The sequence below is a fragment of the Erythrolamprus reginae genome, chromosome 3, assembly GCF_031021105.1.
Source record: "Erythrolamprus reginae isolate rEryReg1 chromosome 3, rEryReg1.hap1, whole genome shotgun sequence".
NCBI lineage: Eukaryota > Metazoa > Chordata > Lepidosauria > Squamata > Dipsadidae > Erythrolamprus > Erythrolamprus reginae.
The window spans coordinates 197,814,676-197,831,757 of record NC_091952.1 but is presented as its reverse complement, the minus strand read 5'-3'; the positions used below and the strand labels follow the sequence as shown (position 1 = coordinate 197,831,757).

General features: G+C 37.9%; 1 protein-coding gene across 18 annotated transcripts in view; it reads left to right on the top strand.

Moving 5' to 3' along the window:
* Nucleotides 1–16,759, top strand: part of PTPRM (protein tyrosine phosphatase receptor type M) — a 546,727-nt gene extending 529,968 nt beyond the window's left edge. For 11 of the 18 annotated variants that reach the window (XM_070747559.1, XM_070747555.1, XM_070747564.1 and 8 more), the window contains 4 exons: nt 5,209–5,334; nt 6,328–6,491; nt 14,848–14,983; nt 15,974–16,759. In XM_070747559.1, the coding sequence (XP_070603660.1) occupies nt 5,209–5,334; nt 6,328–6,491; nt 14,848–14,983; nt 15,974–16,027 (480 nt within the window). In that variant the 3' untranslated portion in view covers nt 16,028–16,759. Of the gene's footprint in view, nt 1–5,208; nt 5,337–6,314; nt 6,492–14,847; nt 14,984–15,973 lie in introns of all 18 variants that reach the window. The other 7 variants (XM_070747562.1, XM_070747558.1, XM_070747556.1 and 4 more) reach the window with 1 other exon arrangement.
* Nucleotides 16,760–17,082: the final 323 nt, after the last annotated feature.

Below are 17,082 nucleotides of genomic sequence, written 5' to 3'. Positions count from 1 at the left end.
GAAATGATTGTCCTTTATCTTTCCATAAAACTTCCATAAAATAACACACGTTACTTGTGTGATTGGTTACTTCAAACCCTCCTTGCTCATAATTGTTTACAGCCTTTGGCAGGAAAAAGTAGTTCTGGTGTACAAATTGAAGGAAGTATCCCATGTGGGCCACAACACTGAAACCTTTTTTGGGTTGGCCAGATAGATTCCTAGAATTAGACAAGGCAAGCTTGAAAGATTGCCTTGTCTAATTTTTTGCAGGAACTACTACGATTGCATTCCCAACAGGGGGCCGTGAAACCTCTGTTTAAAAGCTTTCGATTTAAAACAGTGGACCCCTTCCAAGTTAGTCTGTACCATTGTTAAACAATTCTTACCATTAGAAAAAGGGGGGGTCCATAGAAAATCTACTTCTTTGTATTTGAACTTGTTGTGTCTTATCTTGTCTTGTTAAATAACTCTGAACTATTCCATCCTGCCTTCTACATGACAGCCCTTTACAGCTGTCAAGTCTCCCTGTAGTCTTCCTTAAACATACCCAGTGCTTCCAACCTTTCCTTGTAATTTTTTCATCCAGGCCACTTATCATTTTGATTACTCTCTTCTGGATGTGCTCCAGTTTGTCAACATCCTTTCAAAAACATGCTGTCTAAAACAGGACACAATATTTAAGGTGTGATTCTAATGCAGCATTAGAGAAGAATAATGACTTCTTCTTGACACTCTACTTATTTTGCTACCGCAAAGGATAACTTTTTTTTGCCAGTGCATAATGCTGTTGGTGCATATGTAGCTAATGAACAACTATGAGACTTTTCACATGTGGTTTTGCTCAGTATGTCCTCTTCCTGTTCTATTCTCGTACATTTGGTTTTTTCTACTCAAATGTAAGACTTTATATTTGTTGTATCATCTTGCTGATTTCTGCCTATTGTTTCAACTTGTCAGTGTCCTCTTGAATTTCGATAACCCTACTATTTTGATAGTCCTCTAGCTTTGTGTCATCCAAAAATGTGAAAATCTCATTTTCTAATCCATCAGCCAAATCATTTCTGAATTAAACAAAACAGCACAAGGCTAGAACAAAGCCCTGTACACTATGTGACACTTCTTTCTAGTACTTTTTAAAACATATTTATAATTGACCTGGGATTAGGTGTTACTAGTGGAGCAGCTATGTTGCCGATGACAGTAAATTGTTCAAACTGTCAAGCGCTCCAAAGGATTCTTTTAGGGAGTAGATATCAAAATAGCAGATCCAGTGTATATAGTGATGCACATTGGAGCAAAAAATTTTGACTACTGTCACAAACTAATGGAATCAGAACTAAATAAAAAATGAGATATTGGAGTAAGGTTAAATTCAATGAACCTCTCAACATAGCTTGTATCCATTATAAAAAAAGGCTTACCATACTTTTCAGAGTATAAGACACACATTTTACCCACCAAAAGAGCGTGAAAATTTGGGTGCATCTTATACACCCATGCCATTGGTTCATCATCACTGCCTTAGGCAAAATGATGTCAACATTCACCATTGATCTGTGGACCCATGTCCATTCCTGTGCCCTCCTATGGTTTCTCTTGCTGTTCCAGAGGCCCGGTAGGGGCAATTCTCTGATCAGGGTACATCTACCTGCAAATGTCCTCTCGTCCCTAGCCTGGTGGGGTTCTCAGAAACCTTCTACAAGGTTTCTTTCATGTGCATGATTTCTAAATTTTGCCAAGAAATATTCCATATTAAGAAAAGAGTTGCTCCTACCTGGAGCAAGTCAATTTTGATTATTAAACTGTAGTGGATGAAAAATGCATCAATTACATTTCTATTCAATGTAAAATACTGGAATTATGTTATGCTGATATCAGAAGACATGCGCTGTTTGTTAATTGCTTCTTAGGCAGCATTTAAAATGTTGTCACTGACATTTAAAGGTTAAAATGGCTAAGGTCTACATCTTCTGATGCAAATTTCCTCAAGCATTACAGTCTGAAAATGTCCCCAGACTGTCCAGCATGAAATAGAGGGCAGTTTCCTGTTAGTCCCAGGAGTGCCTTCTCTCAGGAAATGCAGTTAATGCACCTTCTCTTACTCCAGGGCATCAGCCACAAAATGCATTTTTTTCCACTAGGTTTTTAATTGTTACTTCTTGTTTGCAAGATTTTAAAGTTCTTTCTGTCTTTATTTTTGTAGCATTCATTATATCGATTGCTAGCCTTGCATGTCCAAATAAATAGAGAGGCAGGATATAAATTAAATCCCAAATACAATCCTTTAGTGGTTCTCTGGGTTTGTTTTGTTTTGTTTGCTTGGCCTTAACTGTCTGACTGAGCCCATTTGTAAATTGATGTCTGGAATATTGGAAAGTGGAGATTCAGGACGGATTAAGAGAGACTCAGGCTACATAATATTATCTGCTATTTAAATGGTCCACAGTATCTCTTTGATCCCCTGTGATTACTACACAACGCAGTATACTGTTGGAACAAATTGTCAAAGTGGAAAAGGAGATATTTGTATATATGGAAGGCAACTAAGGTTTTGGTGGTGTTGAGATTAAAGAAAAATGTTAGCTTGATACCTATAATAATCAGCAAAGGAAGGGGTTTGGGGGGAATGATATCCCCAGAGAAGCAAAATATTTTCCATAGAGATTTTCTTGCATGTGTTTCCCAGCTCTTTTTTTGGAAGAAGTGGGGGATATAGCATCCAGGAATGGGTTAATCTTGTCAGCTTGCTGATTGGACTGAGTCTGTCAATGCTGGTTTAGGTCACGCCTCTGTTGCTACTACCCTTGGCAGCTTTTCAACAGTCGCTATTTTTCTGAAAGAAGTTGAAAGTTCTGTTTCACCAGATATTTGGAAATGATTTGAAAATGATTGTTTCAAAAGTATTGTTCTTCTTTCCATTTAGTCTGAAATTGTAGTTAAATTCAATTTATTTATATTTTCAACATACATTTGTTAATGTAAATAAAAGTAAAATTATAAACACCTTTATAAACATTTTATTTTGCAATGTGTGTATTCTGTATTTGTATATACAAGAAGTGTATATACAAATACAATTGTATCACATGTTTTTGCTGAATTTTTAAAATTAAGGGAGACTAGAAAAATCCGACAGGAAAAACAAGTACAATTGTATATACACTTCTTGTAGAAGTGTAAGGGAGAACTTGGTGACACCTGATGAAGTGGGCAAGGCCATGGGAGCTGGGAGCTCCACCACCTGTTTATTGGAATGGTGTCCCGGGGTAACACAAGACTGGATCCAGGCACTGGTCAATGCTTCTTTGATGGTCAATGCTTCTTTGATGGAGTGATCCTTCCCGCCTCCATTAAACTTTCCCTGGATCCGGCTATTCTTAAACAACTATCAGCCTATCTCTTAGGGCAGGTTATTGAGAAAGTGGTGGCGCTCCAACTCCTACGGTCCTTGGATGAAGCCAATTATCTTGACCTTTATCAGTCTGGTTTCAGGGTCAGCTACAGCACTGAAACTACTTTGGTGGTGCTGATGGATGATCTCTGGCCCGGGATAAGGGTCACTCTTCTATCCTGGTCTCCATGGTATCCTTCTGCACAGACTAGAGGGGTTGGGAGTGAGAGACACCGTTTTATGGTGGTTGTAATCCTACCTGTGGTCAGTCACAGTTGGTGTTGGTGGAGGGTCAGAGATTGGCTTCTAGGCCCCTCTTCTGTGGGGTGCCTCAGGGGTTTGTTTCCCCCCCCCCCCGCTGTTTAATATGTACATGAAACCACTGGGTGAAATCATCCAATGACACAAGGTGAGTTTCCAGCAGTACACTGATGATACTCAGCTATATATCTCCACCCCATGTCAGTTCAGTGAAGCAATGGAGATGATGTGCCAGTGCCTGGAGGCTGTGAGGGTCTGGATGGGTGTCAACAGGTTCAAGCTCAATCCCAACAAGATGGAGTGGCTGTGGGTTTTGCCTCCCAAGGACAACACCATCTGTCCTTCCATCACTCGGGGGGGGGGGACTTTTGATCCCCACCTCAAAGAAGGTCCAACTTCGGAATCCTATTCGACCCACAGTTGAGGGTAGAACAACATCTCTCAATTGTGGTGAGGGGGATGTCCACATGATGCACTCTTTGTGGCCCTATTTGGACAGGGAGTGTCTCCTCACAGTCACTCATGCCCTCATCATCTCGAGGCTCAATAACTGCAAAGCACTCTACATGGGGTTACCTTTAAAGAACGTTCAAAAACTTAAGATAGTCCAAAATGCAGCCGTGTGAGCCATCTTGGGTTTACCAAGATATAGCCACATATCATCATCACTCCCTGAGCTGCATTGGCTATCGATAGGTCTCCAGACGCAATTTAAATTGTTGGTTATTACCTATGAAGCCCTGCATGGTTTAGGACCAGAGTACTTACGGGACCATCTCCTGCCTCATGCATCCCAGCAGCCGGTTAAATCCCACAGGGTCGACCTTCCCAAGGTCCCGTCAGCCAAACAGAGCCGACTGGCTGGGGCCGAGCGGAAGGGCCTTCTCTGTGGTGGCTCCAATCCTATGGAATCAGCTCCCCCCAGAGATTGGCACTGCTTCTACTGTCCTAGCCTTTCGAAAGGCTTTTAAAATACACCTTTGCCAGCAGGCCTGGGGCCGCTGAGCGTTGACATTCTGCTCCGGCCGATAGTATGCTTGTGGTATGATTCTGGTTTCAATGCTAAGGTTTTAAATTTTGTATCATTTTATTTTATATGATCTTTGATATTGGGGTTTTAAAATTTTGTATTCTTTTATCTTCTACGCCACCCTGAGTCCACAACTTGGGAATCCTATTCAACCCACAGCTGAGTTTAGAACAACCTGGAGAAGGGCGGCCTATAAATGCAAATAAACAAACTACAAATTTCACGGGAGATTATATTATTAGAACTGAGAATTGTTTCTGCATTTTTCTTTCTTAAAAGATATATGCAAAATAACAGCATAAGCTTTTAAAATGTTGGTATTTTCTTGAAGTACTGTAAAGTTTCTTCATATATAAACTTAAATACAAGCATTACTTCCTTTTATCTTTGGAAATAATTTTATTTTTCAGACAGTTAAAAAGAAGTGGCATCCTTTTATGCAGATATAGCTTTCTGTGATCCTTGGACATTAAAAATCACATTAGAATATATGGAGTCATCCTAAAAATACAATTAAACCTGAATTAATCTCTTTCTTCTACAGTTATGTCCACAATATTGGCCTGAAAATGGTGTTCATAGACATGGTCCTATTCAAGTAGAGTTTGTTTCTGCTGATTTAGAAGAAGATATAATCAGTCGAATATTCCGAATTTATAATGCATCAAGAGTAAGGATCTTATCTACTTATTTGCTTATTTTTCTTATGAGGGATAGAAATATGGTTTGAGTTCACATTTTAGGAAATCCAAATTTAATTGATGATTTATTTTAATATTTATTATTTGATAGAAACATTCCATATAAAAAGTCCACTGTGTTCATAAAATATTCCATCTGTAATGTAGACTATTTAATATTCTATAATTAGAACCAGCAGAGAAGTTTCAGTTGGAACAAAAGTGTTGCCAGGATTTGGATGAATTTAGAAAATCTAGACCCTATTGGATCAGTGTTAAACTGCCTAATTAAAACATACAAGAATGAAGAACAATCAATAAGCAACCTTGCCAGGTCTTTTACTTGGTTAGTTAGTTATTTTCCTGAATTAAGGATACAAACATTTATATTTTGAATATTTTCAAACATTAACAGATCAATAACCCTGAAGACTTCTTTTTTTCCAAATCATAAGTATTTGTCAATAGAACTGAGAAATTGGAAAACATGTTTTTTTCTTTCTTTCCCTTTATTATAAATTAGTAGAAATTTTCAACAGATAAGTACAGTTTCCCAAAGATGCCAAAGAAGGGAGAGTTATTCTGAACGAATTGGTCTGTATTTAGCATGTTAACAATCAGTCATCAGAATGAAAGTTCATTTCAGAAATTTGACAATGACAAGCATATTAAAAGAGCAACACTGTTGGAATTATATTGCAAATTTCAGCTTGGTAGCCTGTGATTGCTATAATATTAATCATATATTTGGCTCTTGCAGCTGGTACCATTGTTTCACTTTGGCATATCTATATTTTCAGCTGTTTAAAATATCATCTTAAATCTGAGATTCAAAGTCATAATTTTGAAATGCGAATTTATTTAGAACATTGTAAGCAGCAATCTTCTATAACAATGTAAGGTTGTAAGGCACTTATTTATTTGAACTATGAATAAATAATACTGTCTTTTTTTTTCTTCACCTGTTGGTTGGGTCCCCACAGCCCCAGGATGGCTACCGAATGGTACAGCAATTTCAGTTCCTGGGATGGCCTATGTATAGAGACACACCCGTATCTAAGCGGTCTTTTTTGAAACTCATACGACAAGTGGACAAGTGGCAGGAAGAATACAATGGAGGAGAAGGCCGAACAGTTGTCCATTGCTTGTAAGTGAATAAAACTCTTATGAAGCTGTTGTTTAGAATTTTAATTAGATTTTAATCTAATTCAAATACTACAAGTCTGTAAAGTCACAGCTGTAATTGTCCGTAGTACAGATGGGGCTTATAGTATTGGGGGGGGGTGGGTTAGAGAACAGATAGCTTGCCCCAAATGTACCTAGTAAAAGTATTGCAAAAGCAATATTCACACTGGAGAATTCCTAATTAACAACCCCAGAGCAATTTAACAACCCCATAGACAATCCGTTTGTCAATAATTGTTCAATACAGGTTATAAATCTCTTAAGTACTGCCACACTGAGAACTACCGTAAATCAGAGAAGACTGTGGTCTTTCTGCTCTTCTTATATGTTTCCCAGAGATACCATTATTAATATTATTTGATGCAAAATGGTGCATTTCATTTCTTTGTAAGGAAGAGGATGTTAATAATAATAATAATAATTATTATTATTATTATTATTATTATTATTATTTATTGGATTTGTATGCCGCCCCTCTCCGTAGACTCGGGGTGGCTAACAACAATAATAAAAACAACTAAAAACCCCTATTATAAAACCAAACATACGCACAAACATATCATGCATAACTTGTAATGGCCTAGGGGGAAGGGCTATCTCAACTCCCCCATGCCTGGCGGTATAAATGAGTCTTGAGTAGTTTACGAAAGAGAGGAAGGGTGGGGGCAGTTCTGATTTCCTCGGGGAGTTGGTTCCAGAGGGCCGGGGCCGCCACAGAGAAGGCTCTTCCCCTGGGGCCCGCCAACCGACATTGTTACCATTTCTGCCATTGTTTCATCCCATCTTCTTCATGTTGTATCATTTTGTATCCTGCTTGTACTGCATGGGAAAGGAGGCTCAGAAGGATCGGCTGGAAGGTCATTCATGATATCATGAAATTGGAAGGGACCACTAAAATCATATCATCTATTTTCTGCAAAGTACAGAAAAAGCAATTAAACCATCGCTGAGAGGTGGACAAAGATAGAATTTCAGTAATAAATAATTGGAATTCATGAAGATTTGGATTGCCATAGTGTAAAGAAAATATTTGCAAAGAGAATTCTTTATTTATTGCCAAATCAGTTTCAAGCAATATAAATACAGAGTCTACATATGGACATTACTGGATGCACAACACTGCAATCAAACTGACAACATAATAGAAAATGGACAAATGAGAAGTGCAATCTGTTGAGCCTGGTGGAAGAGACCATAATTTATTGATGTCAAATATATAGGCTAAACCTAAGAGAATGAAACTGACGGGGTTAACAAGATTTGATGTGGGCAGTATGCATTAAGAATATAAGATCAACGTAAGGAACAGATTCAGACAATGAATCAATTATGCACTAGAGAGTCTAAGGAGCTGTACAAAGAAATGAGACCTTGTAAAATTGAAGTAAAAACAATCTAAAAATGTCAAAGATTAGAAGATCCAATGAGCTTTCAGAGCATGAATAGGCACTTCTAGGTCTAGTAAGAAAAGACAAAGAAGAAATAATTTATGTGAGAGTCAACAAAAAGAGAAAAACAATAAAAATGTGAAATGTTCTGTTCAGAAAAATAATAGAAAAACCCACAGTGGAATTAGAAACACTCAGAAGTAATCAGGCAGAAGATCTAATAGAACAAATGAGATTAAAGGAAAATAGAAAGATTATAGTAGGTGGCAGCCAAAATGAAGCAAATGCTCTAAATTTTTTCTACCATCTAGTGGTCAGGCAAGCAATAGGTAGGTAATTCTTGGTGAAAAATAAAGCATATGAGCATCACAGAATCAACATTCTGTATAGTGATAGAACATTGGTTTTTCTCTAGCCGGTAATATTAGATTGGAATTTCAGGTGGAAAAAAATATCAGTTTTTGTTTTTGCAGGGTCATTTGGTAACACTAAATGGGCATCAGCACAGTTATCAGTCAAATGCAAACAAGGTTCTTTGATTTGATTAACTGTAGATGAGCAAAGCTGATAGATAATTTTGTTTTTCTTGGGCTTAAGAATAAAGGAGGAAAGTATGTTAGAGGAATAAAAAAGGAAATCAATCTTAAGGAGAAAGGCTGTGACAAACAGACAAGATCACACAGCATAAGGACATTTCAGTGACAACAAAGTTCAGAACTATTAAACTTAAATGTTCTTTTGGGCAAGGAGAAATTCATCTACTTTGGGGATGTGATAGAAGTGGACAAAGGACTAGAAAAAATGACTACATTTGGCCAGCTGAGAGATGAAGGAGAAAATAATAAATAAGAGGGATAGAGACAGCCAAAATTAAAAGAATTTCTTTGGAAGAATTATGGTTGTTGCTAAGAATAGGTCAAGATAGAGAATATTTTTGTTTGCCTATGCAGTCACCAGCATTGAGCCTAACCCCAAAAAAATGCCTGGGTACAAAAAAAATAGACACATAATGGGAAATTATGTATTAATATACTGTGTAGTTTGGACCACCACTTATAAAACCATTTTCCATGACAACCAGACTATGGCTGAAGTGCAATATTCCAACTGCTCTTCTTTATAACAACCTTCCTCATTTCTTCCTAACCTTAGTGTAAGATAAATCAGAATAAATGCTAATTTTGTTTGGTATGTTTTGTTAACCCACCCATTTGATTCTTGGGGGATATCATTGTGAGAACTAACCAATTGTGGATTATTCAATAAATGGTGATCAAACCATGGCTTAGCATGATATGTTAATTTATGTATTTCTTCACTTTCTTTGTGTTTCTCCATCTTTCTCTCTGTCACATTCATACACATGCAGTCAGACTATAGACTGAAATATAAGATTCTTTTAAAAATTAAAAATTAGCTACTACCTAGATTTTGTTAAAATTACCCCTTTTTTCAGCTGATCACGGTCTAGTAGTTTTATTACACTGTTTTCTAGTTTTCTCAACCGTTCGATAAAAATTATAATATTTTATTTTGGGAGTTTTAGCTCATTAATGCTTTGAGATGCACATCTGGGAGGTCTTTTTCAAATGCAAATTGATATTATCTCTCTTGATTACTCATGATATTAAATGGTTGTACTACCTCTCATGTGTGTGCACACGTGCATGGCTCTTTGAGGTAGCACAGGAAGGGGAAAAAACCTCCAACATAATCCTTTTAAATGACTTTAGCTTAATTAGATGCTGAAAGAATGGCACAATATTATCCAGTATTTTGGCAGCAGGGAGCATTCTTTTCATGCTGTCTGGATGTGACAGATGTGCCATATTGTAGTTTCTTTGAAAATCAACCATTTGTGAATGTTGTCTTTAAAGAGTTGCAAGCTAACTAGTCTGCACTCTGGTAATTATTAAGGTTTATTATTTTCAATGAAGTGCCGTCTAAAATATGCTGATTAGAATAGCTGTAGAAATAACAGAGTCTCTAGAACAGGGACGAATCTCTAGAAAACTAAAAATAACCAGAGATAAAACATTATAAATGCTGAATTTAATCATGCATCTAAACTCATATAATATGTTTTTGCAATAAACTGCTTTGGGTTCTGATATTCTTGGAATAGATAGTTTCTCCAATCAAATATCTATAATATAAATTATTAGTATATATAAAACTGATGGGGAATGGAAGGATCTACATATTCTTTACAGGTCATTAGCACTTTGAGGTTTGGTTTTTCTCATAGAGTCAAGCCACTTAGTGGTTTATCTGTATCCTCAGAATCATCCGAATTAGAGTATAAATGGGTGTGGAACCTTCCTGAGACTGTTGAAAGGACTGCCTTGTAAACAGGAGATAGTTGCTATTATAGCTCTCCCTCTCTGGTGTTTGGTTTTAAAATAGATATGAATATATATCTAAGAATACAGACAGAGGGCCCAATGTTCAAGTTATCAAAATCCTTCTGAATTTGCGGTTTATCTTCCAAAGTGTTAGCAATTTCCCCTAGCTTGTTGACCTCAAATATTTTAAATTCCCCATCTGCCTCTCATCTAGATAATGTATGAAGATGTTAATGAGCACTGGGCTCAAGAAAGAACTTTGAAGCACCCCACTATATGCTTCCATCCATGTAGAAGTAGTAATTTGAGGACCACATGCTGAATGTGGTCGGTCAGCCAACTTTGAATCCATCTGCACACTTTTTGCTTCTGCTGCTGCTAATGTACCTAAAACCTTTTTACAGAAGGAGAAAAAACTGTGCAATCACCAAAATCAAAAATTCTTATATTAAGGGACACCTAGACAATGAGGAGCATCTGTTATGATCTGTTTTTAACAAACCCATGCTGGCTTCAAGTGATCACCTTGTTCATTTCTAGATGCTCATAAATCCACTGCTTGATTATCTTTTCCAGGGGTTTCACAGGTATTGATACCAAGCTGATTGGTTTATAGCCAATTTATGGCACGCAAGCCACAAGTGGTATATGGAGCCAAATTGGAGAGCACGCAAGGCATTGTCCTGTTAACTCCAGTGCGCATACGTGCGCTAGCCAACTGATTTTTAGCCTTCTTTTTTGTTGTTTTCGTTGTCTCCAGGCTTCAGGGGTAGCAAAAAACAGCCCAATGGGCCAGCTTGAAGCTTGGAGACTGCCCAATAGGCCAACCTGAAGTCTAGGAATGGCAAAAAAATGGCCCAATGGGCCAACCGGAAGTTTGGAAACTAACTTCCAGTTGGGCCGTTTTCATTCTTCCAAGGCTTCAGGGAAGCCTCCTAAAGCATGGGGATGGCAAAAAATGGCCCAACAAGCCAAAGTTCATAAATGAAGTTTTGGTTAGCCCATTTGGCCGTTTTTTGCCATCCCCAGGCTTCAGAAGTCCATTGTGAGGCCTGTGTGCATGCACAGAGACAGCGGCGGAGAGTGCACAATGGGGGGGGGGCAGCACAGGAGTTGTGCACATGCATGGGAGGAGGGCATGGGTGTGGCATGGGTGCACACTCTTTTGGTACATGAGCCAAAAAAAGGTTCGCCATCACTGGTCTATAGCTTTCTGGATCTAGTTTTCCCCTCTTCTTGAAGCTCTTTTCCATTTTCTGATAGTTCCCCAGTCTCCAGGAGCTCTGAAAGATTTTGTTCAATGATTCCAAGATCACATCTGTCAGTTTCTTCAGTATCTGGGATATAAATTGGCTGCTCCCGGTTATTTGAACTTGTCTAAAATGGATAGGCGTTCTTTTACCAATTTCTTATCTATTTTGATCTACATTTCTATTCTGTCTCCCACAGTGCTGCTTTTGATAGATTGTGTTATTTTTTTCCTCCTGCGTGAAAACAGATGCAAAGAAGGAATTAAGCAGTTCCCCTTTCTCTCTGTGCCCGTCATCTTCTTGCCATCTCTTCCCATTAGTGGTCTGATCATTTTATTGACTTTCTTCTTGTTCCTTATATATTGAAAGAAGCTTTATTATTATTTTTTGTTGCAAATTGTTGTAAGTTCTTTCCTCTATCTCCCTCACAGTTTGATCACAGAAATATGTTTTTCCATCAGATTTTGAATGGGAGAAATAAGTTTAAGGTATCATGTAATGATCATAAACTTTAAAGGTCATCAGTCATTTGAAGTGTGTATAAAAACAAATTGATGCCATTCACAATTGCTGTAGGAAAAGTGTAATATGTTCCTGATCTCAAACTCACTGTCATTTACACAACAGCATATGAAGGTCCTTTAAAAGCTATAACATAGCTTCGTGTAAGTGGGTGTTTCAATAATCTGAATTTCTAAGGCAGGAACCAAATAATCATAATCATTCTACTTAGTTTATAAAATGGTATTTTTCTGAAATAATTCTTTCTAATTAATTTAATAAAAGGTAATAATTTAATAAATAAATGTAATAAAAATGGGGCTAATAAATATAATAAAAACCCTCAGTAGCAAATGGATAAAATATTGCAGATTTCTATATCAAACACAAACATTCAATATTGAAGTAAGCCTTGGTTTATTTTAATAAGGATTTTAGAACAAGCCACAGTTGTCCATTTTATATATTCCAGTAGACCAAACCAAACTGTTAACTGTTATATAAAGTTAATCATTAATTGTTTTGAGGCATTTTGAGAGTGTAAAGGCAAAGATGTTAATCTATTCTCACTGATGGAAGATCAGTTGGAGACATTAGGACAATCAATCTGTCTCAGTCCAGAACACTTGAAAGGGGTTTGATAGAGAAAAATAAGGAGGAGTACTGTATGTATATTGCTTTGACCTCTTAAATCAGGGGTTCCCAAACTTTTTACACAGGGGGCCAGTTCACTGTCCCTCGGACTCTTAGAGGGCCGGACTATTAAAAAAAAGCTTTGAACAAATCCCTATGTACACTACACATACCTTATTTTAAAGTAAAAAACAAAATGGGAACAAACTATTTAGAGGGGGGGAAGAAGTCTGAAATTCATATATGTTTATGTTTTGTTTTTAATTTTCTTTTGTTAACATCTGATTGGCTATACAAGGTTTTCTTGGCTTATAGAAAAATGTATAAAGAAAGAAGGAAGCACTTTGGCATAATGGTTAATAAGTTAGAAATATAATTGGTGTTGTACTTTTTTGAGGAGGGAATTTAATTAAAAGAAAATGAATGTAACTGGATGCCAAAATTAGAAAAAAAACTTTTCCAACTTTTTGATTATTGTTATTAGTTACTAACAAAATACCGCATTTTATTCATGGAAAATTAGATGTGCTCCTGTCACTCACCCGCGGGCTGGATAAATGGCCTCAGCGGGCCGCATGCGGCCCGCAGGCCATAGTTTGGGGACTGCTGTCTAAAATGATACAAATCAAACAAATTATATATCTTTACCTAAACAATGCATTGGTTCAACTCGGTGGGTTTCTGCAGGTACGCACCGGAGCTCCATTCTGGTAGCGCCCCACTTATTGTGCAATTTGTGTGGGATGGCTCCAGTGCTATCTTCACCGGTCTGTTGTGTGGTGCCCACCCCTGGTTCAACTCAAGTTGTATTGTTAATAAGATTCCTAATATATTTTTTAACTTGGCCTAACAAGAGTAATTTTATGCTTAAGCCTAAAAGCTGGGAAATGAGAATTCCAAGATTCCAAAGGCTAAGCTAGACACACCATGAGTAATAAATATTTATTCTGCTTAGCCTATTATTGTACAGCAAATCCAGTCTGTGGATGGACTAATTTGACCAATGATTCTCAGCCTGGGGGCTGGGATCCCTTTGGGGGTCGAACGACTGTTTCACAGGGGTCGCCTAAGACCATGAGAAAAGACAAATTTCCCATGGTGTTAAGAACTAAAGCTTCTATTCTGGCACCTTGGAACATACTTTTACAATCCAACCAATCAGGCGTTTACAGTGGGGGTGTCCCTCTCACCTTCCTACCAATCAGCTTAATAGCTCTGTTGGGAGAAACTTCTGGTTGGGGGTCATCACAACATGAGGAACTGTATTAAGGGGTTGCAGCATTAGAAAGGTTGAGAACCACTAATTTAGACAACACGAATAGTGTATGGGCGAACCAAACTTGCATAGTTCGGGTCTGTGCCGAACTTGGCCGGGTTCAGTATACCGAACCCGATCCCAGACTTTCCCAGAAGTCCATGTTCAGGTTCGGCATTCGATCAAATACCGCATACTGTTGCAGCAGTGGGGGGTGAAGCGCTCTGCACATCAGGATCCCAGCCGGCAGCTTCAAGCGGGTGGTGAGTGGGAGGGAGAGATGGGGAGGGCTCCACCCCTGAAGGGTTTTAAAAGGGCAGTGGGAATCCGAACCTTTGGAGCACAAAGAGGGAGGGGAGGCGTGGATTTCCCACAGACCGGGGGGAGGTGCAAGCAAAAGGAGGCAGGGAATCCCATTTCCCATTTGCTTGGGGCCCCCCCACCGGGGGGCAGGGGTAAAAGCCACGTCTGATCCTGAAGCCTGCTTAGGAGCCTCTTGCTTGTTCCACCGCAGCTATCCTGCCGGCTGCAAAGACAGGGAGGCATGGCGTCAGGACTTTCTCCCCACTGAGCTCCTGGGGATCGGAGCCTGACCCTCCCCCCCCAGCGCTCTGCCGCATGCCAGGCCAGACGGTGGGGAGGCAGGTTCTGCCGGAGGGCTATTCAGGATCCCAGCCAGCAGCTTTAAGCGGGCGGTGGGCGGGAGGGGGAGGCGAGGAGGGTTCTGAACTTTCAACTGGGTGGAGAAACCCCTGGGGCTTCAGATTTGGGTTTCTACCAGTTGTGCTAATAAATTGGAACTTTGACGAATACTTTGTCTTGGATTCTGATTTAGTTTTGGATGCATCCTGACAATAAGCTTATTTTAGGAGGTGAAAAAAATCTTTAGGTACTATAATAACTCAATCTAAAAAATAATCAAGTCATTTTGCTGTTTTTCTTACAGAAATGGTGGTGGCCGCAGTGGGACATTTTGTGCAATCAGTATTGTTTGTGAAATGCTACAACACCAGAGGGCCGTTGATGTATTCCATGCTGTGAAAACTCTGAGGAATAATAAGCCGAATATGGTGGACCTTCTGGTAGGAGTTCTTTAAACTGTACCACTAAGTAGAAAATTATTCCTGTTCTCATAAGGCATAGTGACATTTTTGTGATTTATGTGGAGTACTGTTCATAAAAGCAAGCCTGTTGTTTCCTAAAGGGGATAATGAAATCACTTGACTTATATAAAGTATTTTATGCTACTTCTTGAGTCTTGGTTCAAGGTGTGTTAGACTTTTTGTGCAAATGTAACAACTTTAAACAGAACACCCTTATTAATTTTCTGGCAGGGCAATCCAAAAGGAGAACAGACATTGTATGGCAGAAATAATAGTAATGTAAAGTGAAGTGTCAGATTTTCAAATTATATATTTTATAAATAGCTTAATTTCCTAATATTTATCAAGACTGTGAATTTCAGTTTGACATTTAATGTATTGCATTTAATTATGGTTCTTCTATCTTGAAGAAAGATTTAAAAAGAGTTCAGAAACAAAGGGCCAGGAGCAATTATTCCCTTACATTGTACTTTGTGAAATGTAGAAAGGCCATTGGTGTTTTATGTATGTGCAAATATGCACAAGCTTTCATGACAATTCAGTATGTCAGGATACAGTCTATTTTGTTCATCATTACTATAAGAAGAAGTTGTGTATGTCCCTTAGTCATGAAGAATACCACTGCCATTATTTGACAGTTTACTAAAAAGTCTCTTTATATAGTGAAATAAAGTATTTAGATAATACTGTATTTGTTATTTCTTACAAGGCATGTCTTGTCTTTCATTTCCTGCAAGGCACATCTTTTTAATCGAAGTATTCCGTTTATGACAGAATACATTGTATAACTCTATGATCTTACATGTTTTCCAGATTGGGTCACAGTGGCCCTGTCTGATCGATTCAAAATAAACCTACAGAGAAAACTTTTTCATTAAATATCTTTAAATAATTCGTTATACAATTTGATTTTTTTTAAACTCCTTCCTACAACTAACCTGCTCTCTTTTCTTTGTTTTGACTCTTCAGGATCAATATAAATTCTGTTATGAAGTGGCTTTGGAGTACTTGAATTCTGGCTGATACTGCAAGTAACATTGGGGGAGGCAAAATGTTTCACTAGCACAGTCCAAGCGAGTTGCTTCATGATATCTGTGTGTATGAGATGAGAACTTCTCAGTGTTACACTTTAATTGCATTGTATTGGCTCTTTTTAAGAGCCCAAGAGAGTCTTTCCAAAAATGCTTGCACTGCCCATTTCCTACAGTATGGCTGTTGCTTGAGTCACAGTCCCACAGTCCCACACCAACGCACTCTGGGACTGGACACCACTATCATGCAAACCCATCGAAGAGACTACTCTACCTGCCTAGTCATCTGATCAATCCAAGAGCACAATTCTATTCTTAATGACGATGTTTGTACCTTTCTGTTGTACTATTTTTTTTGTTTTGTTGTCAGTGATCCTTGTTATTGTTAAAGACTAGTGTACATTTTTGTTCTGTGGATAATGCTGCCCAGCATTTTGATACTGTATTTTAGTTATATTTGTATTGTATTTGCTCCTAATAAACAAAGCACGCGTAGTTTGAATTGAACTAAAAGCTACGCCCACAGACCACATTAATCTTGCTGACTTCAATTTTCTTGTATTGTTTCAGAAGTGATTTGATATACATCCATTAAGAAAATGGAAAAAAATACAGGAGGATCAGATTACTATATCCAAAGCTTTTCCCGTTTGTTTATATTGTAAATATTTTTTATTTCATCAAATTATTTATTCATTAAAAAGAAATCTTTTGTGAAGCACAATGACTGACAATCATTTTTATTAAATCTTGGAAATGCTTATTGTATTATATTGTAAACATTTGTTTATCTGGTCTGGATTTTCTGCTTAATAAATAAGTACATATTTTATAAAATCTCATTTAATATATAGCATCTTATGGCCTACATTTGCCTTCAGGAAAAGCTAGAGGTTTTCAAATTTTCTATTCAATATAGTATACGCTAAATAGAACTTCTGATTTATATGTTTATAACTCAGCATTACAGTAAATTCTTTGCATACACGAATCTCCCAAATCTATCCTGTACTCTCCAATTACGGAACTTGATAGTGGTAGTTGGCT